We start from the raw sequence: 26,548 nt of genomic DNA, 5'->3' as shown, positions 1-26,548 counted from the left end.
TTAGAAAAAAGACTAAAACAAACAATTTATCTCGTAATGTACACTGGTCTTATTTAGATAATCCAAAATCAATTTACTTTAGTTAGTGTTCTCAGGCACAGGCATCATCCAAACACAATTTTCCAAAGTTGTCTTGCCAGGCAAAAATCGACTAACTTTACAGGCAACTCGCCCTTCATGCGGAACTATGTAGCGATAGAAGCGTTTTGAAGTCCGGGTGAGCAAGGGTCCGTCAATCACCACTAGCTGGCTTCAGGGCACAATTGCATCAAAGGCCTCAAGCACAGTGACAACCTGTGTTTTTCGCTTATAAACAGATTTAATTTAATGAGCTCTCGATGTCAACGATGCAGGCGTTCAGCTCCTATCCCCCCCTATTATGAAGCAATGCTAACATTGTTACTTTACATCTCGCTCGTTTAATCATCCCCATGGGGCAATGCTAACATTGTTTCTTTACATCGAGATCAATGCCAAACAATACACCTTTTCAATGCGATAGCAGATCATCCAAATAGAGTGGTCGAGGTAGTGATGTAACCAACATACTTACAAATCTCCCAGAAGCTATCAGGACATCACAATATCCTTACCGTCCCAATGTCATTACACATTACTCATTAGAGTTTGTAGTACTTTGGTCGCCGTCTCATGTCAGGTGATCCGTTGATCCATTATACAAGCTGGAAAGTTGTGTTTACAGACAAGCTGTGCAGCCTCGATAGATCAACACCAAATAGTTACTATCTACTAATACCTTAAAAGCAACAGATTAAATTGTGGCATTCTGAGCTTTGATTTCTGGGGTCGTCATCTAAGTCAAGGTTTTCCCCAGATTCCTCTGAAATGGAGACTCAGGCAATCTGCTGCCAATAAGGTCCCGCAACTCGAACTCGCTAGGGAACGTCTGCTCAGCAAGTTTTGAGAATACCTGAAAAGTGGAAGTGATTTCAGTAAAATAATGAACGTGATGCAGAGGTTTTAAAATCCTTCTGTCATCTAGGAAGGCAAAAGGATGCCATGGAAGAAAAGGTGAAACAAAAACGTTGTAACTTCACAATAGAATTTGCGACATAACACATAAGTAATCCTAGAGATAGAACTAACTCATCCTTTTTCAAAACAGAGGGCACTCCTGATATATAAAGCATTTTGCATCAAATCAACACAAAGGAAAAACGTAAGGTTGCATCTAACATAGGAAGCATACCAAATCTCCATTGCAGTAAACTTCAAAGGCACCAGAGCTTTGTAGAAAGGACTGAGCAAAGTTGCCAAATAGCCAGATTGTTGCCATGGTTCCGAATTTATTGGCGCGAAGTGAGTAGTACCATGGAGGAGGAACCATTCCAAGCCTTGGGAAAATCTGGTCACCAGCCATTATTGTTGCAATGGCTCCAACTTGAACAATTGGGATAACTTTGCTGAGTACACGCTTGGGGAATGGAGGAGGATAATTATGCAAGATAACATGAATGCCAGGAAATGAGGTTTCCAGCATGCGCTTCATGGTCACCGCAGTTCCCCTACAATGTAAAACAAAAAAAGTATTCAGAATAACATGTACACCCTCTGTCCCAAAATAAATAATTTTCTAAATTTTTTCAGACAGATTAAAGATGCTGGCAAAAGACGCATGTACCCTCATCTCCTTTCCTTTCCTAGAGGATATCTCCAAGATTTGGCAATTATCATTTACATGCACCCGTGATTACGCATTAAGAGGCAGTGTTCCGTGTTTTTATAGAATGTTTTTTTGGGACAAATTTTAACCTCAGAAAGTTATTTATTTTGGGTTGTAGGGAGTATGTAGATGTAAAGCATCGGTTTTGAACTTCTATCGATGAAAGGAACGCCTGGGATCCCTTGCCTGGACCAGGCTCTCAGACATCAAACCAAACAGCCCCGTTTCTTTAGCATGGTTCCTTCACCACTTATTAAGTTTCACTCCTAAAAAAGTTTTTTCCTGGCTCGTGACATTAGGTTAGATAATGGAGCGAGCAACAATACATGGTCTGAGTAAAGCAGCATAATGATGCAGCGGAGCAGTGCTAGCTCAGTTGTGGGAAAAATCAAGAGGCACCACTAGTTATGCTGTGCATTAGATTACGTAGACACCTTCCTTCCAATGAGATAAAAAAAATAGCACTTATACAGTTGAAAATTGAACACAAGTGTCCAGGAAACAACCAGTATTTCACCTCCGCTTACCACCCTAAAACATTACTCATCTGTAGGGCCACCCCACAAATTTTCCAAGCCAGCCATTTCTTCACCCAATCTTCTGGGCCATATATCTGAAGCCAACTATTCCCTCAAGTGCTAGCTAAGATCGCACGTTTATAAAATCCATTTTCAATCAAGTTGAATTTCCTAAAATGCTTCACTAGGGTGGCACTGTCTTTTTATACCAGACCAGGTCCTTGACGAGATAGGAGACATTACAATTGATATTTACGGCTGGAAATGCAAGACATATGCGCATCAAGTCAGCTTTTAGAGGGAGTTTCATTTTAGATTGCCTCACTGCTTTCTGTGGTTAAAAAACTTCTAAAGCACTGAAATTGGGGAGTGGTGTTTGTCTAATTATCAACTCTCCTGCCCTCAACGACACCATTAAAGCATGGACATACGTCAACAATCTGGTTTGTAAAATTATCAAGCCTGGCAGAATTACTGCAGTCAACTCAAATTGATCTCCGATTCTCCATACCATTAAAATTCTGTATTGGCTTGGGAATAACAATAAACAATAAAGCAAATAAACATAAGTAGGACTGTTGAAGAATTTTCAAGTGATAGCCTATGCTATTGTAGTAACATGAGGATAAGGTTTACATAAAAGATGCATTTCTCTAAATTTAAAGATAAGAACAAGACAACAAATTAAGAACCGGCTAAACTCAAACTATGAGGCCTACAATCGAGTACACAAAACTATTGTTATGATATCATCTATTCATCTCATACAAAATGAATCATGCATGTCCACTCACTGTCATCCAACAGCTGACCTCCAGTACTTAGGATACTATGGGTGCAAGTTTGCTGACTTCAGAAAGCATTGACTAGAAAGAGTGTCATCACTGATAGTTTAAATTCAGTGTGAATCCAAATCCAAAAATAGAAAAGAGTAAGAGGCTATTTGGAAAGTCAGTTTGGAGTTAAAACTCTTGTAAAATACATACCCATAAAATTTTACATCCGAACTTGTAAAAAGGTGTTTGGATGGAATCTAATCCAAAAGAAACTACTACCGGTTTAGACAAAAACACACAAATTTCTCCATGTTGCCACAACCCTCTTGATGCCAAGGCTATCACAGACAACACAAGGATGCACTGTGAGAACAGGACGTGAGGAAGTTCGGCAACCATGGAGATGGAGATGTTGGACCAGGCGACCTCAGCAACCAGCGCGATGGTCGGGGACGCTGCCACAGCCTGTGTCTGCAGACCATGGCACCATCGAATGTGACACAACAAGAGAGCTGAGCAGACATGATATATGTGTGGTCCTTGTTCATGGCGAGCTGCAACCTGCAAGCGATTCAAACCCTCTGCCCAAACCACCGCTCACTTTCACGCTCTCATGCTCCTTTCTAAATATGTTAGCTCTTCGCTTATGCCTGAATTTTCTTCTGTTATATCCAATTTGATGTTCTGTGTTCTGACTCTGAGCTCCACTACCATATTGATAGGGGGCCTCGATAGCTCCTGGGAATTCCATATGTACCCAAACTGACATCAATTTCACATAACTGTTCCTGACTTGGTTTGCTTTTACTGTCGGTTTAATTCACTAGCTACTATAAGGCAAGGACGCAGGTTAGTTTCTACCTCTCGGCAATCTAACAGCAAATTACAGGCAGAAATGGATACAAGGAATTCCTAGTGCACAAGGAATTACAGGTGTAACAAATTTCAGCTGTAAAAAGATTGCTAAGTTGCCAAACAGGCCCTAAATATTTTACATTCACTAGAATCTTCTTCTTTCAGTCTCTCTTGTCCTTTTTAAGGTCTTCATTAGACAATCAACACAGCCATGAAGAACAAGTGACTGACACCTATCCCTTCCCCAGTTCCCGCTATAATTTTAACGTACTACACATAAGAATCTGACTTGGTGTTATGTTACCAACTATTGTGTGTGATAAAATACCACAAACCCACGATAGCAAGTTAGTAACTATCCATGAACACACAACAGTCATAAATTCATCATTCAGTGGTGCTAGCAGTGAATTGGTATGCCAACTGCCAAATAAAAAACCCTATGCAATTCAAATCATGCCGGGGGTGGAGGCAAAACTGGGCTCCCTACCCCCACCCCACCCCACTGGATGACTGGAAGCTATACGCAACCAACAATGAAATCAAGTGGCACAATCCACTGCAAGCCTGCAACTAGCAAGAAGAAAACCTAGTAACCCACCACCATGAGTCCATGCTAGCAATTCTCCCTGTCAAGTGGCCAAGCCCATCCAGGTAACAAACAACAAGGTACATGTACTCGGGGAGCCACATCCATGCTTGCAGCTAGCTGCAGCACTCAGTGGACGCCTAGTAGTTTCACCCCCCTCCCCTCACCCCCTCCTTTTTTTTTCAAATACTAGACTTGCTGGAAATGGTGAGTGAAGCCTAGTATGTAGTCATCTGAGATCCTCTACTAAAGAGTTGGTTCACACTAGATATGCTTTGATGGTTGTCACCCTTCCCGGTAATGGATCACTGAGTATGGTTATTTGCAGAAAGCACGCGGCATTCCAATGTTCCTACATCAACTAGCGCATGTTCATCTGGTCCACACAACAAATAACTAAAGGAATTAAGCAAGCAACCACCAGTTCACGCAACCCCAAGACACAGACACACAGTGGACGAGCGTCACGAGCGGTCTCACTTGTAGGAGCAGGAGGCGCAGAATTGCAGCTCCACTGTGCTGCCGAATCCAGCCCCATCCACACGTGGCTCCTGCAATTGCATCGAAGCAACAAGTCAGTTCGCCGTCCAGATCGGAGACCGGGTCGCGATCGAATTCCACTAGGGTTCATGACCTACCTGTATGATTCCCGCAGAAGGGTCGGGGTGCTGGTGGTGGTGCGGCGGGTGGGGATGGTGCGGCGGATGTGGGTGGGGATGGTGCGGCGGATGCGGGTGGTGATGGTGCGGCGGATGCGGATGATGGTGGTGAGGAGGGTGGCGGAGGTGGGGAGGCGGTGGCGCGAAGATGTGAGTGAGGTCGGAGAAGAAGAGGAAGGCCGGGAGTCCGACAAGGAGCAACTGCGCGCGATCCATGGCGCGTCGCGGCGGAGAGACGGCTTGGCTCTGCTACTGCCTGGGCCGCTGGGCGTCTCCGGTCTCCGTCTCTCTCGAGACGCGGGCTGAAGGAGGCAGGGTCGGAGTCTCGCGGAATTTTTACATATTTACCATCGGCCATGGGAGTGGTACCAAAAATACGTACCATTTAGTGACTTAGCTGTCGGTCACATAGTGTAAGATGTTATTCATAATAGTAATAACTATGTAAATGCCTCGAGTCTCGCAGTCGCAGGGAGAAATTTACGTTGAGTTCGCAAGCCTCACAAGATATTTGACATTCAATGCCTCTGTCTTTCAAAATTTGACGACGGAATTGCGAATTGCTTTGATTTAAAGGATTTCACCTATTTTCTCTTATTTTTCTTTTTATGTAATATTTTCATCTCTCCCAGTCATCTGAACGGACTAAAGTATCTCTTGCCTAATAGAACGCACAGATCTATTTTATTTCTCGGTTTCTGTTGACGCGAGATGGACGCGAGCCCCCTCCGCCGCCGAGCAGCTCTCTCCGCCGGTCCGCCACCCTTCCTCCTCCCCTCCCGGACCACCCTCCACCGCCCCGACAGGTTCAGCAGCAGCCAGGAACTCATGGCGCTGCCCTATGCTTCGGCTAGGGTTTCGCTTGGCGTCGTCGTAGCGCCACCATAGCCCGCCGCTCAGCGTCGATGGAAACAGAGAAGTCGCTCGACGGGCTCAGCAGCAGCCAGGAACTAGCACCGCTGCCCTGTGTTTCAGCTAGGGTTTCGTTTGGTGAAAGCTCTAGTTTGGTTTTGGTGAATTAATGAAACCCTAAGTGCTAACCTAGTTTATCAAGTGATCATAAGATAGGTAGCACATTCCAAGTGGCGAATCAAATGAAGATCATGACATGAAGATGGCGATGCTATGGTGATGATCAAGTGCTTGGACTTGAAAAGAAGAAAGAGAAAAATAAAAGGCTCAAGGCAAAGGTATAAATTATAGGAGCTATTTTGTTTTGATGATCAAGACACTTAGTGAGTGTGATGACATTTAGGATCGATAGCCGTACTATTAAGAGAGGTGAAACTCGTATCGGAATGCGGTTATCAAAGTGCCACTAGATGCTCTAACTCATTGCATATGCATTTAGGATCTAGTGGAGTGCTAACACCCTTGAAAATGTTTGTGAAAATATGCTAACATATGTGCACAAGGTGATACACCTGGTGGTTGGCACATTTGAGTAAGGATGAAGAAGATAGAAGTGAAAAGGAGTTGGTCTCGCTGGTCACAAAGTGACTAGACGCTGGTCTCAGAGGGACCAGCGCGTCTGGTCAGTTGTAACAGCGAAGACGCTGGCGTCGGTCAAACGATCGGATTGTGGGTCTTGGACTGACCGGACGCTGAGGTCCAGCGTCCAGTCCCGTTGTCGGGCAGCGTAGAAGAAAGTCACTGTGAGACCGGACGCTGGCAGAGTCCGGTCAAGCATGACCGGACGCGTCCGATCGAAGAAATTCGTTTATGGAACCTTACTGGAAACGACCGGACGCTGGAAGCTGAGCGTTCGGTCAGTTTGTGTGCTGTGTCCGGTCAACAGATGACCGTTGAAATCCGACGAACAGTATTTAAAGCAGGGGACACATGGCGTGTATCACGTGACCGGACGCTGAGGGCTAGCGTCCGGTCGATCGGACCGGAGCGTCCGGTCACCCCGCGCTGTGCCCAGTGAATTGGTATAACGACTCTATTTCATGGGGGCTTCTATTTAAGCCCCATGGCCGGCTCAAGCTCACTCCCTTGGCCATTTGCATTGACATAGCAACCTTGTGAGCTTAGCTAAAGCCCTCCCACTTATCTCCATCATTGATTCATCATCTTTGTGAGATTGGGAGAGAATCCAAGTGCATTGCTTGAGTGTTTGCATCTAGAGGCACTTGGTGTTCGTGTTTCGCTGCGGGATTCACTTGTTACTCTTGGTGGTTGTCGCCATCTAGACGGCTTGGAGCAGCGAGAATCGTCAAGCGGAGGTTGGTGATTGTCTCTGTCTCTGATTGTGGTGATTGTGAGGGGTTCTTGACCTTTCTCCAGTGAAGAGCCAAAAGGTACTCTAGTGGATTGCTCATGGCTTATGTGATCCTCATCTTGTGTTGGTTGTGCGGCACTCTATTGAGGATTTGGCGTGTGATGCCAATTAGCGCGTGAACCTCCAAGTGAGTGAATCACCACAACGAGGAGTAGCTTGCCGGCAAGCAAGTGAACCTCGGTAAAAAATCATTGTGTTCATTCTTTGATTTCAAGGTGATTGGTCTTCATTGATATTGATTCTTGTGATTGATTGGTTCACACCTCAACTCTGCGGTATAACTATCTTGCTCACTCTCTTTACATTACCGCAGACTAGTTGTCAAGCTCTTTAGTGTAGCTAATTATCAGAGCTTGTTAGTTTGGTTAGTGTGGCTCTTTAGTTAGCCTTTGAGAGCATACTAACTTAGTATAGTGACATGGCTATTGTGTAGATAGAAACTATATCAACTAGAATTATGGTAGATGGCTTGTCTTTTTGGTAGGCTAGTGCAACACTTGCTTCGCCTCATAATTATCTAACCGGTTTGTTAAGTATTATTGTAGAAATTTTTATTATGCTATTCACCCCCTCTCTAGCCATTAGGACCTTTCAAGTGGTATCAGAGCCGAGGTCATCGTGATTTGAGGCTTAACAACCTTCGGTGTAAAAATGGTTCAAATCAACAACACAAAGAAGCCACCCCAATTTGATGGCTCTAACTATCTCTATTGGAAGGCTAAGATGACAACTTATATCAAGTCAATCAATAGGAAGGTTTAGAAGGTGATAGAGACAAAGATTGAGATCGAAGATGAAGAGGCACCCACCGCCACCGAAGAAATACTACTCTAAAATAATGACATTGCTTTTAGTGCTATCCATGATGCTTTGGATGAAAGAACATTTGAGCAAATCAAGAACATTGAGAGAGCTCATGAGGCATGAAAGAAGTTGGAAGAATCATTTGAGGACACTCAAGCCGTGAAGGGTGCAAAGGCATACATTCTCAAAGAGAAGTTTGCAAGCTTCAAGATGAAGGAGGATGAGAGTGTGCCAGAGTTGTTTTATAGGCTTTAAGTGCTTGTCAATGATCTCAAAGCACTTAGAGAAGAGGTGAAGGACAAGGACTTCTCCCACAAGTTCTTGAGATGCTTACCTTCAAGATTTGGCATATTGGTCTCTATTCTAGTAAGGAGTGGTTTGGATACCATGACACCAAACCAAGTGTTGGGAGACATTATGACCGATGATACATATAGAGATGAACATGAGAAGGAAGAAAAGAAGGAGAAGAAAGATGAGAAGAAGGATAAGAAGAAGAATAGTGTGGCATTCAAGGCCACATCATCCAAGGGCAAAGCTAAGCAAGAAACATCTAGTGAAGAAGATAATTCATGAGATGATGATGATGATGATGGGAAGATGGCTCTCTTTGTCAAGAGATTTGGCAAGTTCATGGTGAAGAAGGGCTATTGTGCTAGAAGAAAGAAGTCTTCATCCAAGAACAAAGAAGAGTCAAGAAGGTGCTTCAAGTGTGGAAGCAAAGATCATCTTATTGTTCAATGTCCATACAATAGCGACAATGATGATGATAAGAAGAAGAACAAGAAGAAGGACAAGAAGGAAAAGAAAGAGAAGGACAAGATGACCTTCAAGAAGAAGAAGGGTGGTTCATATGTGGTCACTTGGGATAGTGATGCTTCCACAAGTGATGATGATGATAGTGATGATGACAAGACCACCAAGAAGAAGGCACTTGCAAGCATTGCTATCAATGAGAAGCCTTCTCTCTTCGACTCTTCATCATGCTTCATGGCTAAGGCCACTAAGGTACAAACTAGTGATGAAGAACATGAAGATAAAAATGATAGTGATAGTGATGATGATGAACCTACTAAAGATGAACTATTTGACATGCTAAAAGATGCTAGAAAACACTTTGACATCAAGAGAAGGGAATGCAAAAGCTTGCGTAAGGAACTAAACGCCCTTAAGGAAGCCTTTGATGAGCTCAATGCATCTCATGAGAGGCTAGAGGAAGCCCATGAGAAGCTTGGCAAGGCTCACAAAAAGCTTGAAAAGGCTCATTCCTCTTTGCTGGATGAGTAAAATAAAAAGAAGCATGTTGAAACTTGCAATGTAGGTTTAACTTGTGATATAATTAATGAATCACTATCTATGCCTATCATTGTTCCTCCCACTAATCCTTCTTGTAGCACTTCCACTTCTACCTCATCTAGTAGTGATGGTCTCACTTGTGATTCCTCACTAGTGGTTGAGAATGAGAACCTCAAGAAGGAGGTCAACAAGCTCACTCACACCTTGGCTAAGGCCTATGGTGGTGAGGACCATTTGCTTATGTGCTTGGGTAGCCAAAGAGCTTCTCTACAAAGAGGGATTGGGCTATACCCCCAAGAAAGGCAAGGTGGCTTTTGCTCCTCACAAGACTAGTTTTGTGAAGAACAATGGTCGGTTTTGTATTAGTTACAAGCAAGTTGGTCATAAAGAGCATGAATGCAACAACAAGAGAAAAAATGCTAATGTATCCTCCATTAAGCTTGATTCTTTCTATATGCTTACTAAGGGTACAAATGGTGTGAAGGCTAAGTTCATTGGTAAACTATGGATGGGCTCAAAGAAGAAAGTCATTTGGGTACCAAAGAGCTTAGTGACTAACCTTCAAGGACCCAAGCAAGTTTGGATACCTAAAAAGAATTTATCTTCTTTTGTAGGTCAATTACAAAGCCGAAGAAAGGCATTGGGTTCTTGATAATGGGTGCACTCAACACACGACCGGTGATGCAAGAATGTTCAACTCAATCAACACCAATGGCAAAGGCAAGATCAAAGGGCTTGGTAAGATTGTAATATCCAATGACATGAGCATTTCTAATGTGTTGCTAGTAGAGAGCTTGAACTTCAATTTGCTATCCATGGCTCAATTATGTGATCTTAGATTTAAATGCATATTTGGGGTAGATGATGTAGAGATCATAAGTGTAGATGGCTCTAATTTGATCTTCAAAGGTTTTAGATATGAGAATCTATACTTGGTTGATTTCAATGCTAGTGAAGCTAAATTATCTAGTTGTTTGTTCACTAAGTCTAGCACGGGTTGGTTATGGCATAGAAGGCTTGGTCATGTTGGAATGAAACAATTGAATAGATTGGTTAAGTATGACTTGGTTAGAGACTTAAAAGATGTGTTTGAAAAGGATAAGCTTTGTAGCTTTTGTCAAGCCGGCAAACAAGATGGAAATACCCATTCTTAGAAAAGCATGATGAGCACTAGTAAAGCATTTGAGTTATTGCACATGGACTTGTTTAGGCCAACACAATACACTAGCATTGGTGGAAATAAATATGGCTTTGTGATAGTGAATGATTACACTAGATACACTTAGGTATTCTTTCTAGTGGACAAAAGTGATGTGTTTGCAATATTCAAATCATTTGTCAAGGGCATTCATAATGAGTTTGAAACAACCATTAAGAGAGTTAGAAGTGACAATGGCAGTGAGTTCAAGAACACTAGAATTGATGAGTTGTGTGGTGAATTTGAAATTAGACATCAATTCTCGGCCAAGTACACTCCACAATCTAATGATCTTGTTGAGAGAAAGAATAGAACACTTATTGATATGGCAAGGTCTATGCTTAGTGAGTATAATGTGAGTCAATCTTTTTGGGCTGAAACTATCAACAAGGCTTGCTTTTGTAGTAATCGCCTCTATTGTCATCTATTGAAAGAGAAGACACCATATGAGCTCTTGAATGGTAGAAAGCCCAACATTGTATATTTTCGGGTCTTTGGTTGCAAATGCTATATCTTGAAGAAAGGCACTAGATTGGGCAAGTTTGACAAGAAATGTGATGAAAGATTTCTACTTGGTTACTCCACTATAAGCAAAGCATATAGAGTTTGAATTTTGGATAGTGGTACTCTTGAGGAAGTTCATGATGTTGAATTTGATGAAACCAAGGGTTCATAAGTAGAGAATGAGAACTTAGAAGATGTTAGAGACATTCAACTTTCAAATGCCATGAAGAATATGGATATTGGTGAATTGAGGCCTAGGCAAGTGAATGATGATGAAGATGATCAAGTGCAAGTGCTCTCTAATTCAAATGTGCAAGATGATACAACTCAAGCTAGTACAAGTGGATCTCAAGATAATGAACAAGATCAAGTGGCTAGTACATCATCTCAACCCAATGATCAAGCAAGTGCAAGCAATCAGGTTCCAATCCTCCAACCAATAAATATTGCAAGGGATCATCCATTGGACACTATCATTGGTAATATTTCTAGAGGTGTACAAATAAGATCAAGATTGGCATCATTTTGTGAGTATTTCTCATTTGTGTCATCCATTGAACCAAAGAAGATAGATGAAGCATTAAAGGATGTTGATTGGGTGAATGCTATGCATGAAGAATTGAATAACTTCACAAGAAATCAAGTATGGGAATTAGTAGAGAGACCAAAAGGACACAATGTGATTGGAACCAAATGGGTCTTTAGAAATAAGCAAGATCAAGATGGGATAGTAGTAAGGAACAAAGCAAGATTGGTAGCACAAGGCTATACACAAGTTGAAGGTCTTGACTTTGGAGAAACATATGCCCCGGTTGCTAGATTGGAAGCAATAAGAATCTTGCTAGCCTATGCTTGTGCCCACAACATCAAACTCTATCAAATGGATGTCAAGAGTGCATTTCTCAATGGTTACATCAATGAAGAAGTATATGTTGAGCAACCTCCCGGTTTTGAAAATGATAAGAAGCCCGACCATGTGTACAAGTTGAAGAAGGCATTGTATGGCTTGAAGCAAGCACCTAGAGCATGGTATGAGAGATTGAGGGACTTCCTACTCTCTAAAGGGTTCATTATGGGCAAAGTTAACATCACTCTTTTCATCAAGAAGATTGGAAAAGATTTATTTGTGTTGCAAATCTATGTTGATGACATCATATTTGGATCAACCAATCAAGACTTTTGTGATGAGTTTGGAAAGATGATGGCTAATGAGTTTGAGATGTCCATGATTGGAGAGTTAAGTTACTTCCTTGGTCTTCAAATCAAGCAATTGACGAATGGTACATTTGTGAGTCAAGGTAAGTATATCAAGGACATGATCAAGAAGTTTGGCATGAGTGATAGCAAAGTCATTAGTACATCAATGGGAACAAATGGCAACTTGGATAGTGATGCAAGTGGAAATATGGTGAATCAAAAATTGTATCGGTCTATGATTGGAAGCCTACTCTATGTAACCGTATCAAGGCCGGACGTCATGTTTAGTGTATGCATGTGTGCAAGATTTCAAGCCTCACCAAGAGAAAGTCATTTGAAAGCTATAAAGAGAATATTGAGGTACTTGAAGCATACACCAAATGTTGGTTTGTGGTATCCCAAAGGAGTAAAGTTTGAGCTAGTTGGTTACTCTGACTCGGATTATGCGGGATGCAAGGTTGAAAGAAAGAGCACCTCGGGCACATGTCAATTGTTAGGAAGATCACTTGTTTTATGGTCATCAAAGAAGCAAAATAGTGTTGCATTATCAACCGCCGAAACCGAATACATATCCGCTGGTAGTTGTTGTGCACAAGTAATTTGGATGAAGGCCACTTTGAGTGACTTTGGAATCAAGTTTAAGAAAGTGCCATTGCTATGTGACAATGAGAGTGCAATCAAGTTGACCAACAATCCGGTTCAACATGCAAGAACAAAGCATGTTGATGTTCGCCACCATTTCATTAGAGATCACCAATAAAAAAGGGATATTTGCCTTGAGAGTGTAGGCACTAAAGATCAACTTGCCAATATATTCACCAAGCCATTGGATGAGAAAAGGTTTTGCAAGCTAAGGAATGAGTTGAATATATTGGATTTCTCAAATATGTGTTGATGCACCCCCACTTATATGACATGCCTCTCCTTCGAGCAATCCAAGGTAAAAGTTGATTGGCATGGCATACAACCTTGCTAAGGTCTTGTTTAGTGCATCTAGACATCTTTCATATTTAAATAGGCTCATTCATGAAAATCAAATGAATTTGATGATTGTATGGTACCACTATTGCTTCTATGCTTATTTTGATCTAGTGATAGCATATGACATGTTTGTGGGCTTGTAAACCTAGTGTTTAATCTAGAAAATGAGCTCTAAGTATTTAACTCAACATGGTACAAGATAACCCTTATTTGGAGGTGTGAAGAAGCTTGTCCTTGGATCAAACCGAGTTAAATATCTTTGACAAATGATCTAGATTGGACCAAATTTAGGAAAATGATCCTCACCCCATTGATTGACATTGATAATCTCAACCTATCTACATTTTGAACCTTTGTGGTCATTGATGACAAAGGGGGAGAGAAACAAAGATATTAGTACATGGGAGAAAAACAAAAGATATTAATGTACTAAGATGGTGAAAAGACAACAAACGAGGAGAATTTGACATAGGGGGAGAGATATGATAAAGGAAAGGGATAAATTAAAATTTTGAGCACACAAGTAGGGGGAGCAAGCTCATGAACTTGTATGATGCATTTGAATGTTCATTTCATATGTTTGCTTGCATGGCACAAGTTTTAAATTTCAATATCCATGCTTGTGTGGTGTATGCTAGTTGTAGGCTTAAATGATGAAATGAAAAACTAGCATGCATAGGTTATCTAGTGATTTCATTTCCAAGTGTTGTTTCCAAGTGGTATCAAGCTAACCATGATGCTAAGGATGGTATAATGGTGCACTCGATTGGTATCACGCTTCAAAGGTCCATCTTTTATACCTTAGCATCATTTGGTAGACATTGTCTCCTATAATTTCCTATCTAAGCATATGTGCAAGCTACAATCCAAACTCTTAGCACATTTATAGGGGGAGAAATTGCTACCATATGGGGTTCATGAAACTTGTCCATATTCTTTTACACATGGTAAATATGCTTGGACAAGCAACATGGATTCAATTGAATTTCAATTCATATTTTTGTGAAAGGGTTGTCATCAATTACCAAAAAGGGGGAGATTAAAAGCTCTAGTTTGGTTTTGGTGAATTGATGAAACCCTAAGTGCTAACCTAGTTTATCAAGTGATCATGAGATAGGTAGCACATTCCAAGTGGTGAAGCAAATGAAGATCATGACATGAAGATGGTGATGCCATGGTGATGATCAAGTGCTTGGACTTGAAAAGAAGAAAGAGAAAAACAAAAGGCTCAACGCAAAGGTATAAATTGTAGGAGCTATTTTGTTTTGGTGATCAAGACACTTAGTGAGTGTGATCACATTTAGGATCGATAGACATACTATTAAGAGGGGTGAAACTCATATCGGAATGCGGTTATCAAAGTGCCACTAGATGCTCTAACTCATTGCATATGCATTTATGATCTAGTGGAGTGCTAACACCCTTAAAAATGTTTGTGAAAATATGCTAACATATGTGCACAAGGTGATACACTTGGTGGTTTGCACATTTGAGTAAGGGTGAAGAAGATAGAAGTGAAAGGAGTTGGTCTCGCTGGTCACAAAGTGACTGGACGCTGGTCTCAGAGGGACTAGCACGTCCGGTCAGTTGTAACAGTGAAGATGCTAGTGTCGGTCAAATGACCGGACGCTGGGTCTTGGACTGACCGGACGCTGAGGTCTAGTGTCTGGTCCCATTGTCGGGCAGCGCAGAAGAAAGTCACTGTGAGACCGGACGTTGGCAGAGTCCGTTCAAGCATGACCAGACGTGTTCGGTCAAAGAATTTTGTTTCTGGAACCTTACTGGAAATGACCGAATGCTGGAAGCTAAGCGTCCGGTTAGTTTGTGTGCTGTGTTTGGTCAACAGATGACCATTGAAATCTAACGAACAATATTTGAAGCAGGGGACATGTGGCATGTATCACGTGACCGGGCGCTGAGGGCCAGCCTCCGGTCGATCGGACCGGAGCGTCTGGTCACCCCACGCTGTGCCTAGTGAAGGGGTATAATGACTCTATTTCGTGGGGGCTTCTATTTAAGCCCCATGGCCAGCTCTTGCTCACTTCCTTGGTCATTTACATTGATATAGCAACCTTGTGAGCTTAGCCAAAGCCCTCCCACTTATCTCCATCATTGATTCATCATCTTTGTGAGATTGGGAGAGAATCCAAGTGTATTGCTTGAGTGTTTGCATCTAGAGGCACTTGGTGTTCGTGTTTTGCTGCGGGATTCGCTTGTTACTCTTGGTGGTTGCTGCCACCTAGATGGCTTGGAGCAGCGAGGATCGTCGAGCGAAGGTTGGTGATTGTCTCCGGCTCCGATTGTGGTGATTGTGAGGGGCTCTTGACCTTTCTCCGGTGGAGAGCCAAAAGGTACTCTAGTGGATTGCTCATGGCTTGTGTGATCCTCATCTTGTGTTGGTTGTGTGGCACCCTATTAAGGGTTTGGCGTGTGATGCCAATTAGCGCGTGAACCTCCAAGTGAGTGAATCACCACGAGGAGTAGCTTGCCGGCAAGCAAGTAAACCTCGGTAAAAAATCATTGTGTTCATCCTTTGATTATGAGATGATTGGTCTTCATTGATATTGATTCTTGTGATTGATTGGTTCACACCTTGACTCGGCGGTATAACTATCTTGCTCACTCTCTTTACATTATCGCAAACTGTTGTCACGCTCTTTAGTGTAGCTAGTTGTGAGAGCTTATTAGTTTGGTTAGTGTGGCTCTTTAGTTAGCCTTTGAGAGTACACTAACTTAGTGTAGTGACATAGCTATTGTGTGGATAGAAATTATATCAACTAGAATTGTGGTAGGTGGCTTTCCTTTTTGGTAGGCTAGTGCAACACTTGCTTCGCCTCATAATTGTCTAACCAGTTTGTTAAGTGTTGTTGTAGAAATTTTTATTAGGCTATTCACCCCCCTCTAGCCATTAGGACCTTTCACTTTAGCATCATCGCAGCGCTGCCTCAGCCCGCCGTTCAGCGTCGATGAAAATAGAGAAGGAAATCGATCTCTGTGTTCTATTAGGCCAGGGGCACTTTGGTCCTTTCAGGTGGCTAGGAAGAGGTGAAAACATTATACAGAAAAAGAAAAAGGAGAGAAAATAGGTGGAATCCCTTGAATTGAAGCAATTCGTACTCCTAGTGTCAAAATTTGAAAGACAAACGAATTGGATGTCAAATCTTGTGAGGCTTGCAAACTCGATGTTAAATATTGAAATTTCTCAGGGAGGAAACCTCCTCTCCAACCTGCTATGTGGGTCCCATTCATCAGTGGGAGTTCCAAATGCCCGCCATCTTTGGTGCCTTGGTGGAGGGTGGGCATCCGACATCAGGCTCGGAATTTGGATGGCGACAACGATTTGATTCGTCATGTCGATGGCTCGATGCTATCGGGCTGTGCTTGTGCCGCATGGGTAGGCCGTGCGTTTAGCAAGAATGGATGGGCCGCTCAGTTTAAGAGCACACAAAATGATGACAAATGTAACACTCTAGGTGTTAAGCTTGCATTTAACCTTGACATTGCATGAGCACAAGCATCATTGAGCATTCATGAGCATAAGCATATCATGTTTTCTATCTATGCTGGCTTATATTGCATGTATTGCTACTTAATTGCCTTACTTAGGCTAGGGTTTCCTTGTAACCAATGTATGAAATGTGTGTGGAACCTTAGGAGTACCTTAAACATGTTTAGAATATCTTAAGGAACAACTTTGGTATTCATGACTAAGGTTAGTTTGGTCTCTAAGTACTAGTTATAGTGTAAGTCATCCTTTTAAAGTGGTATGTTTGACCTAGGTTGAGCTATGTCATAGAGTCTTTGCATGGCAAAGCACCCTTAAGCAAAGTTGTAGTATTTGAGTAGAGCAACAACTTTTATTTTTGGGTCATGAACTAATTTAGTGCATAGCTTAGTCATTTTGATCTCATAAAAATTAGCAAAACACAAGTTTTAACACTTTGAAATTTTCTAAGTCAAAATGCATTTTCAGTTTCGTCGTGCTGACTTTGTGATGATTTTACTCCTTATTTGTTGTGATTTAGACTTTGATCTTTTAAGAAAAATGGAGATGGTATATAGGGCTACAACTTTTGTTAAAGATAGTTTGTGCTAATGTGCCGTGGTTTTGGAGATTAAGGACATCGAAATGGCGCTGTCAGGCTGGATCGTGGGCTCTAATGGCCTAATCGGCCTGGCCATCAGTGGCCGACCGGCGTGGGACCTGGCCGCCGCATGGAGGCCATACGACACCGATGGCCCAGCCGGTCGGGCCACGACGTGCCATCACCCACCCAGCGTTCGCCCGTTCTCCCATGCGCTCTCATTTCGCCTCCTTGCCTCCTCCTTCGCTCGTGCCTCTGCCGCAGCAGGGCAGCGCTCGCCGTCGACGCCTTGTCGGCCGCTCGGCCTCGCATTATGCTCGCGTCACTCCTTCGCCACCATCGTAGCTCCGTCATGCTCCCAGCGCATCACCGCACTCGCCTTGACTAGCTAGCAGCGCACGGTAAGGCCTCCATGAAGCGCACGGCCATCGTCATCATTTCACCGCCGTGCCACGCCGCCTGTGGTCGGGCCATCTTCGACCACCGCTGGTCATGCTTGTGTGCGCGCTAGAATCATCATAGGATGTAGAAGCTCGGTGAAACCCTAGCTTGAGCTATCTCGGCTAGCTCCAGCGCCTCATCGTCGACCCACATCCACCTTGTCGCCATGAGCTCCGCCGTCGTTCTTAGCCCCTCTAATCGATCTAGATTGCTACACTAGTGCGTGCGGGATGCCATGGGGAAGCTTGTAGTGCCGGTGCCATCGCCGGAGAGCTCGCCGTCGGCGAACTCCAGCCAGCTAGCTCCACTGCTCTATTTTGGTGCCACTAATGCGCGGGCCCGGCTGACTCGGGGACCCAGCTATCAGCAGCTTAGGTTTAGAAGCTAGTTCATTCATTTCAGATTTGTATGCAAACTTTAAAAAATCATAAGTGGAGGTCTAGATGTCCAATTCTTGTGAAACAAATTTTGTTGTAATCCCCCTGAAGTGTAGTGTTTTATAAAAATATGAAATGTTTAGTTTCTGGTATTTTTCATGGTGATTAAAATATAGTTAAATAAGTGCTTTTTGAATATTAGTAAACTTGTAAAATAGATATCTTGAGCTAGAAAACTCATAAAATTGTTATTCCAATTTTGTTGGACTTGTGCTGATATGCTTTAGCTAGGAAAATAATAAACTTGCTGTAAACTTGTTTGGAGTAGGATCTTTCTAATTATCTAGTAATAAATGTTATTTTTTGAGGAAAATTATAGGAATAAAAATATGTAACATATTGCTATGAAAAATTTTATACAGTAGTATGGCACTAATATGAAGCTAGAAAAAATATATAATCTATTGTTTGACACTTTTCTATAGGGTTAACTATTTTCACTAAAATAGGCCTGGCCAGCTTGTCATTTTTGTGAAGGATGTTATACATGGTCAAGTGGCATGAAATTTTTATAGTAGGCTATTGAGAGCACTTGGAAGCCACTGTAATTTTCTAAGAATTTATTATGCATCTTTGGTATAGGTTTATTATTTCCCCTAATTATCTAATTAAATTAATAAAGGGAATTAAATAAATAGATTGGGCTTGACCATTATGTTTTCTTGAGTGTATTTGGTATTCTTGAACTATTGGTATACATAGTGATGTCAAATTTTGAATGCTTATATGCAGTAAAAATATTGTTGCTCTATAATTCGATTTAGAAGTGTTTTTGAACAAATTCTGTTGTTGGGCATGTTGCATAGTCAAAATGATGTTTGCTGTAGAAATGGTTAATAATAAAGTTGTAGGGAACTTCTTCATCTATATTGTGTTAAAAGTTCAGGGCAATAGGCCAAAGGGTTTAGGAGTTATAGCTGTTTTAAATTAGTCTCCTGAAATGCTTGTTCTCTGAAATTTCTGGATAGCACTGGATAGATTGCCTGTTTTGGTTACGATAGAGTATGAATTAGATTTTGGTGGTTGAATAAGAGTTGTAGGAAATTTTATAAGCTTTCCAGAAAGTCTAAGTTCACATCATTTGGATAAGTTGAACATCAGTTATGATGTAAACTTGTAACTTCCATGTGCTGCTTAGAAATTGCTTTGTGTTGAAATTTGTAAGTAGATAGAGAAGAGATATGCACCTACTCAGTTAGCATGGAGTTAGCATTGTTATCATTGTGCTACTTAACCTCATTGTCACGGCATGTACATTCCCCTATCACGCCATCTATGATCCTTCTTATGCATTCATGAGACTTACTTATGCATATACATGCAATATGTGCAATCGAGGAGATCATGTTGGTGGAGCTTGACGTCGATCCATAGGAGGAGAACCAAGAGGTGCAGCACCAGGAGGTTCTCAGAGAAGGAGAGCCTAAAGCCGATCACCTTCCCGAGTGCCCGAATCACCAGCCTGCAACGTTCGTGAAAGGCAAGCCCCGGAGCATTATAAGTCTCCCTACTTTATTAATGTCACCTAAAGTTATTCGTATTGATGCATTACGTGATAGGAGTTATTTGGAAACACTTGCCGCATATTACCTTCCTTGACCAGAAATATCTACCATGAATCCTAATTAAGTCTAGGAATGCTTATCATGCTTAGCTATGCTTAGACTGGTAGAAGTCGGATGATTTCCTATCACCTATGAGCTATAGGTGATAACTTGATCACGGTTGGCTATATTATGCTATCGTGGAACATAACCTAGTACTGTTGAATAAATGGAGACCGGGCGGAGTCTTATGTTGTGGTATCATAGTGATTCCATCTATGTCATTTAAGGACCGGCCATTGGAGGTCATCTTGTCATGTTGAATGCATGCCTCTCACATAGTTGGCTAGATAAGTCATTCCGACCGTGAAGAGCCAATGGCGTAAGCCTAAGGGTGGGTTAGAGTCCTGAGCCTGCTTGGTAGATTGGTTGTATCTTTGAGGGTGTGACGCTGGTCCTACCCGTGATTGTACTTGAGTTGTCCCAAAGGTGACCTGATGCGACCCCGACGGGAGAAGTATGGGTGTGTGTTAGGAATAATTCCCCAACTGGGTAGGAATCGATTCGAATTGCCGTCTCTCCCGGATAGTGAGAACTTGACTTGAGTTCCTTCATCGTAGTAAATGATGGAAATGTTGGTTATGAGATTATGCAAGAACTCAACTGGATATGGTTATTATTGTGATGACTTAATGGTACCAACATGTTTGGCATAGGATAGTTGCTAATCTAGTATGAGATAGGATTAATAACTGGTGATTCATAATTAAAGAGATGTTGAATAACTTATGCTTTTATGCAAATAATGTCTACCAGCTCTACTTTTAAAGCCTTGCATACTCCTTGGTGTCTTAGTATATTAGTTGGATGGGTAAGTCTAGCTGAGTACCTTCTCGTACTCAGGGTTTTATTCCCGTTGTTGCAGATAATGTTATGTATCACGGCTACTACAAGAACTGCTTTGCTCCTGCAGTGGATCAGGACTAGGACCACGGGCTTGGTCACTCTGTATATCATCTCACCCTTGTGCTTTTGGTTGGAGATGACTATGAAACTGTCTTTGTATTAAACTATGTGTGATGTCAATGTTAAACTACTTTGCTTCTGCTACTTTCAAACTTGGTTTGTAATAATTATTCAAACTCTGATGTATGAGAAATATTTGTGAACTGTGATGTAACATGTGACTGGTTATGTTGAATCTCTATGATCTTGGTTTGTATGATTGGTTGTTTGAGATCCTTTATGATTTCATCGGACTACCAGGTTTATATGGGCTCAAGTATGATGGTTTGATCGCTTCGGTGATTGCTATTGTACTTGTGCTCTTATACATTGGACGGTTCTATGACAACAAACATCGGTCCAATGTTCGGCAGAAGGGAGAGAGCAGATGCAGCGGCAATGCAGTGAATCAAGCAGTTGTTTTTTGGCGCAAACTTTGGAAAATCTCTTGTCCTCCAATGGTAAGACACTTAATGTGGCGCCTAGCGTGGAATAGTCTTGCACTAAAAATGAACATTCGCAGGAGAGGTATGCAGCTTGATACTAGATGCCCATTGTGCTTTCGGTTTGATGAGTATGGTGGCCATTGTTTCCTCAAATGCAAATTTGTCAAAAGATGTTGGGAGAGTTTCTCTTGAGCCGATTCGTTAAAACTTGCTATTGAAGAGATCGGCATGGGAAGTGATTATGGAGGTGATCTCCAAGAAAGAGGAGGATCATTTGAAAACAGTGCTCCTTCTTTGGAAATGGTGGGATTTTAGGAATAAAGTGGATAGAGGCGAGAAGATGCAGTCCGCCAGTCCGAGAAGGATGTTGCTGGAGATGTGTTAAGATTGCTTGATGATCAGAATATGAAGGAAAGGAAAATGGTGCAAACAAAAACTAATGGCGTCCGATGGATAATACCACCATTGGGGAAGCCGAAGATCAATCTAGATTGTTCTTTTGTGCCAGATTCGCTACAGGGCAGCTAGGTTTCATTGTCAAAGATCATGGAGGCTTGACAGTCCTAGCTGGGGTGGGGAACCTTGGTTCGATCCCAAATGCCATCATAGCAAAAGCAGTAGCTTGCGCTAAGGCACTGCAGGTAGCCACTGATCATGGCATTTCACATATAAAAATCGAGATGGATTCTATCATCCTCAAGCAGACTCTTCAATCATCCTCCATGGATTTCACAACTTGTGGTATGTTGGTATGTGATACCCGTGATCTGTTGCATGAATACTTTGCATGTACCGATATCCTATCCGTTCCACGAGTTTGTAATTCGGTAGCACATAATCTTGCTAGAGTTGGTTTGAGTTGGGACCCGGGTGAGCATCATGTTTGGGCAAACCCCCTCCTAGAATTTGTAAAAGACTTTGTTGCTCATGATATTGTCAAGCCTATGTCATTAATGAGGAGGCCCTAGAGCCAAAGCTTGTTTCAAAAAAGAGCCCAAGTCTAGTTCTTTTCCAAGGACATGCAGAGATGGGCTAGCCGTGCAACTCTGTTCATCTCACTCGATGAGTGATGACCATGTTGTCCTTAGTTGCCACAAACCCTTTCACTATGATGAGTTGTGGGTGTTGGCATTTCTTAGCATCACTTGTTACTAGGTTGTCATCCCTAGCATAATGCCAGAAATGTGTGGTTGGTAATTATTAATGACACTTATAAACTTTAAAGAAAATTATATATATAAAGTATCCGCAAGCGCATAGATAATATACCATTATAGCATTTCACCCGGGAGTATACCAGGTATTGTTATTTATATTTTATCCACATGGAGGAGCTTATGGAGTTGTGTTGGCATAGAGATATTGACAAATGTGTATACTTATGATAATAATCACTCTCATGCTATGGCAGGGGTAAGTCAAAGGGTAAATAAATGATAAGTGTAAGGTAATAATGGTATTCTAGATATAGAAATAGAGACTCTTAAAATGTAGTATAGCTAAGCAGGAGATTCATTAAAAGCAAAAGATTTCTAAGTCATTACGTATCTACTAAGTCTTTTGTACACCCTAATATATACACTCTCATCTATAGTATAACTAACTTTGGATCTATGCATAAGGAGCATTACTAAGGAAGATCAAGAACAGAGCTTGTCTACCTTCGCAATCACGTTCTACATGCTCTACAAATAGGGAGTGGACTACAAAGGACTCAATGGGAGTGTCACATCCATGATCTACCACATGACCTAGAGTGTAGAGGGCATCCGTAGGCAAACAATATCTAAGCACCATGCTTACATAGTGTCGACCACTTAACTCACACGCATAATGAGCTAAGCGCTTTGCGAACATATGCATAAACTCATCATTAATCATAACTATATCAAGCATACAACTAGAGCAAACTAGGAACATAATAAATAGCAACATAATAATATTAAAGTAGCACAAAGTCATGAATATGGAGATACAATGGCTATACCAGTCTCCAGACGGCAAATCCAAAATCTTGAGCAATAGCCCACACTCTTCTTGAACCTTGCTAGCTAACCTATACTAGAAACTTGAAGCACTAGAGCTCTAATCTCTAATATCTGGAAACCCTAGTTTTTTGTCTAGCCTTGACTTATGGTCTCTTCCTCTGGAAGGGGTGGGGCTGATATATATAGCCCAGAGGATACAACATGAGCCCTTAGATCAAACCAACTTAAGCAATGACTTAGATGCATCCTAGGAGGTGGTGGGAAACCAACATAGCGATGAGGCTGATAGGTGGGCCCCTAGGGGGGCGGACGGCCTGACAGTGGGGACGGGTGGCCTCACATGTCATCCCCTTGCTTCTCGCTTCGGTGATGTGGCTTCTAGAGTGTTCCCATGTTGGTTTCGTGGTGGAACTCCAAAATTTATTTTGATGAATAGGTCCCCCTTGATGGTTTTCTGAACAAACCCTGCTGAAAACATAGATTCACCAAAACTCATGAAAATTATCAGTTTAAACCCCTAAGTCTATGTTGGTGATCATTTTCATGCATTATTTTGGTTATATTGATGTTTATAATGGCCGAGTAGCATGGCGACCGGTAGTGGTCAAGGCAGTGGTGGCCGGTTTGTGCAAGCGTGTGGGACGATGGTAGGGCCTTCTCGTTTCCTTCGCTAGTGTGGTAGAACCACCTAATCTAATGTCCTCCCAAGAGTACTTATCTTCCATTAGATACTCAGTGCCCAAGAGAGTGCACTAAATCATGTTGTTCCGTCAAGCTCACCCCAAGGGAGAACTCAAAAATCCATATTTTTTCATCAGGATCATAAATGAGAGAATAAAGCTTACAATATTCTTAAGCCATTTCTTACATTGATTAATACAATAGCAGAATTAAACATGTGATTAGAGTTTCAGCGGAAAGAAAGTTATTCAATGATATGTGAAGCATTAACAAGTGAATATTTCTATTCAAGATATGATGGCGGTTTATAAAAACTTTTCTTATAACAACCTTTAGTGAGGGTTATAAATAAATACTACGATCATAGCATGAAAGGAATCCTCTCTAAGCCCACTAGGAGATTTCCACACATAAGAGTCAGCTCTATGTATCCTTCGGTCACCTACAACAGGGAGAATAAAACCCTAAGTACTCGATTGTACTCAGCAAGACTTACTCGACAGAAGGAAAATAAAAGACTCCAAGGATATTCAAGGCTTATTTGGCTTGTGGGTTATTGCACCTATAGGAAGCATTACTAATAGTGCACCCTTATGTTTCAAGTTTTATTAGCAGTCATCATTAGTTCATTAACTAATCATTCTATGTAAGCACCTATGCTACTTTCAAGCAGGTGGTAAGCAATCAAAACTATTTTACCATCTTTTATATTCTAGTTTTTACTACAGTGCTAGACCATAGCTAAGTCAGTACCGTCTCACAGAATAGGTGATTCACGAATCAATGTATCCCAGCTAGATACCCCAAAACACACGCCTCGCTTGTACCCCAGGCACAAACGAGACCAACCCATTCCACTCCTATCGAGGGGTCTAGGTCCCTGTCTAAACTTGGACTCCAAGCCCTCACACTTGAGACCCGGTCTCAGTATGGTGCTTAGACCTCCACCTTTACCACCTCCAATCAGTCGGTCCGAAAAGAGCCAGAACCCATGATAAGAGCGTAACAAGCCTTCCCGCTCCCATAAGTAAGTATGCGCTCAGAATAATAAGTCTGTGACCTGACTACCATCCACAGCAATGGACGGTCCTCAATCAACACAGGCGAAACAAGTGCAATCCGATCCTCGCTCAAATGCCTAACTAGGTCCAGATCCAAAGTACCATTCCGCCCAGTCTCCAATTATCATCCTGATATATATATATATATATATATATATTCCACGTGATAGTAATATGACAATAACAACAATAATATATTTCCTATCTCTTATGAGTGACAGGTAATCACTCGACTTCTATCGGATCCTCTAGCATAGCAATCTATATGATCCTAACATACTAGTAGGACTCATAGGATAAGGATATATATATATATGCAAGTGGGTTTCATTCAACTCCTCAAAACTTAATGCACAAGCATAAAATAAAGTGTAGAATATTAGAGGTTATGCACCGGGCTTGCCTAGGTAAGATATAACCAAAGGTTAGCACTCCATCATGGTGACATGATCACCGAGGCACCATCTTTTTTATTTCCCTGATCAACTCCACAATCCAACGTTGTTCCTATTATGATATACGTGGATGCAACGTAGAAAACATAATTAACTAACGACAACTGCAACTCTAAAATATGATTACGCTCCGCAAGCTAACGAGCTAGCTTTAATGACTTACATACTAGGCTACGTATCCATGTTGTTAAGTAAGGCTTTGTCTCTGAAAAAATGTTTTGGTTCTAAAATCCCAAGGTGTTTTAGCATTTCATCGATTATATATATATATATATATATATATATATATATATATATATATATATATATATATATATGAACTAGGGCTCATTAGCTACTTAGCAAACTAATTATTATGGAGTTACAAAAATTACAGTGAGCACCTAATAATATTAGGAATTTACTATGAAAGTTTTAGAGCCAACACTATTACCAATTTATCACAAAAATTCCTTTAAGTTTATATCTTAACAATATTAAGCATGTCAAATTAATTAGATCACTCCTGAAAATACTATGAACTATGCGAACAAAATATGCTAGCACATAGATCATGATTTTAGGAACCTTACAAAATTAATTTCACAATTTTTGGACATGCACATGATTTTATATTAATTACCAAAGATTAACTCAAAATCTAATTAGAAAATACTAACTAATTTATCCGAAAAGAAAAAGAGAAGCGGCCCAGCGTAGCCCACTATGGCGCAGCCCGCGCGGATGCAGCCCACGCACAGGGGAGCCCCGCATGCGCTTGCCATTTTGCAAAGGAGCCCTCGAGCTTTATCCAAACTACAACAGAATCCAATCACTCTTCTCCCCTCTCTTAGATAATCTCATTTAGCCCCCTAGGGTTTTCCTAATTTCCCCGCGCACATCCTCGAGGCAGAGCGTGTGGCGACGTGGTGAGCAGTGGCATAGGGTGGCTACGTCGGCCACCTCGGACCTACGTGGACCCATCTAGTGGGTCAATTGTCATCCTCGACCTAAATGACTATGCTGGGTGGCGGTGAGGGGTGGTGGTGCTCACTAGTGAGGGCTGTAGTGACGCATGGCC

General features: G+C 41.7%; 1 protein-coding gene across 1 annotated transcript; it reads right to left on the bottom strand.

Moving 5' to 3' along the window:
• Positions 1-531: 531 nt before the first annotated feature.
• LOC136512545 (selT-like protein) lies at positions 532-5,417 on the bottom strand. The gene is made up of 4 exons (XM_066506518.1): positions 5,061-5,417; positions 4,903-4,973; positions 1,211-1,526; positions 532-931 (listed from the first exon to the last, which is right to left on the bottom strand). Exons 1-4 carry the CDS (start codon positions 5,295-5,297, stop codon positions 815-817), a joined length of 741 nt encoding a protein of 246 aa, XP_066362615.1. The 5' UTR covers positions 5,298-5,417; the 3' UTR covers positions 532-814.
• Between the last annotated feature and the right edge of the window lie 21,131 nt (positions 5,418-26,548).

This window comes from Miscanthus floridulus, chromosome 16 (assembly GCF_019320115.1).
Source record: "Miscanthus floridulus cultivar M001 chromosome 16, ASM1932011v1, whole genome shotgun sequence".
Classification (NCBI taxonomy): domain Eukaryota; kingdom Viridiplantae; phylum Streptophyta; class Magnoliopsida; order Poales; family Poaceae; genus Miscanthus; species Miscanthus floridulus.
The sequence above is the reverse complement of the archived record's forward strand: the minus strand, read 5'-3'. Positions and strand labels throughout refer to the sequence as shown.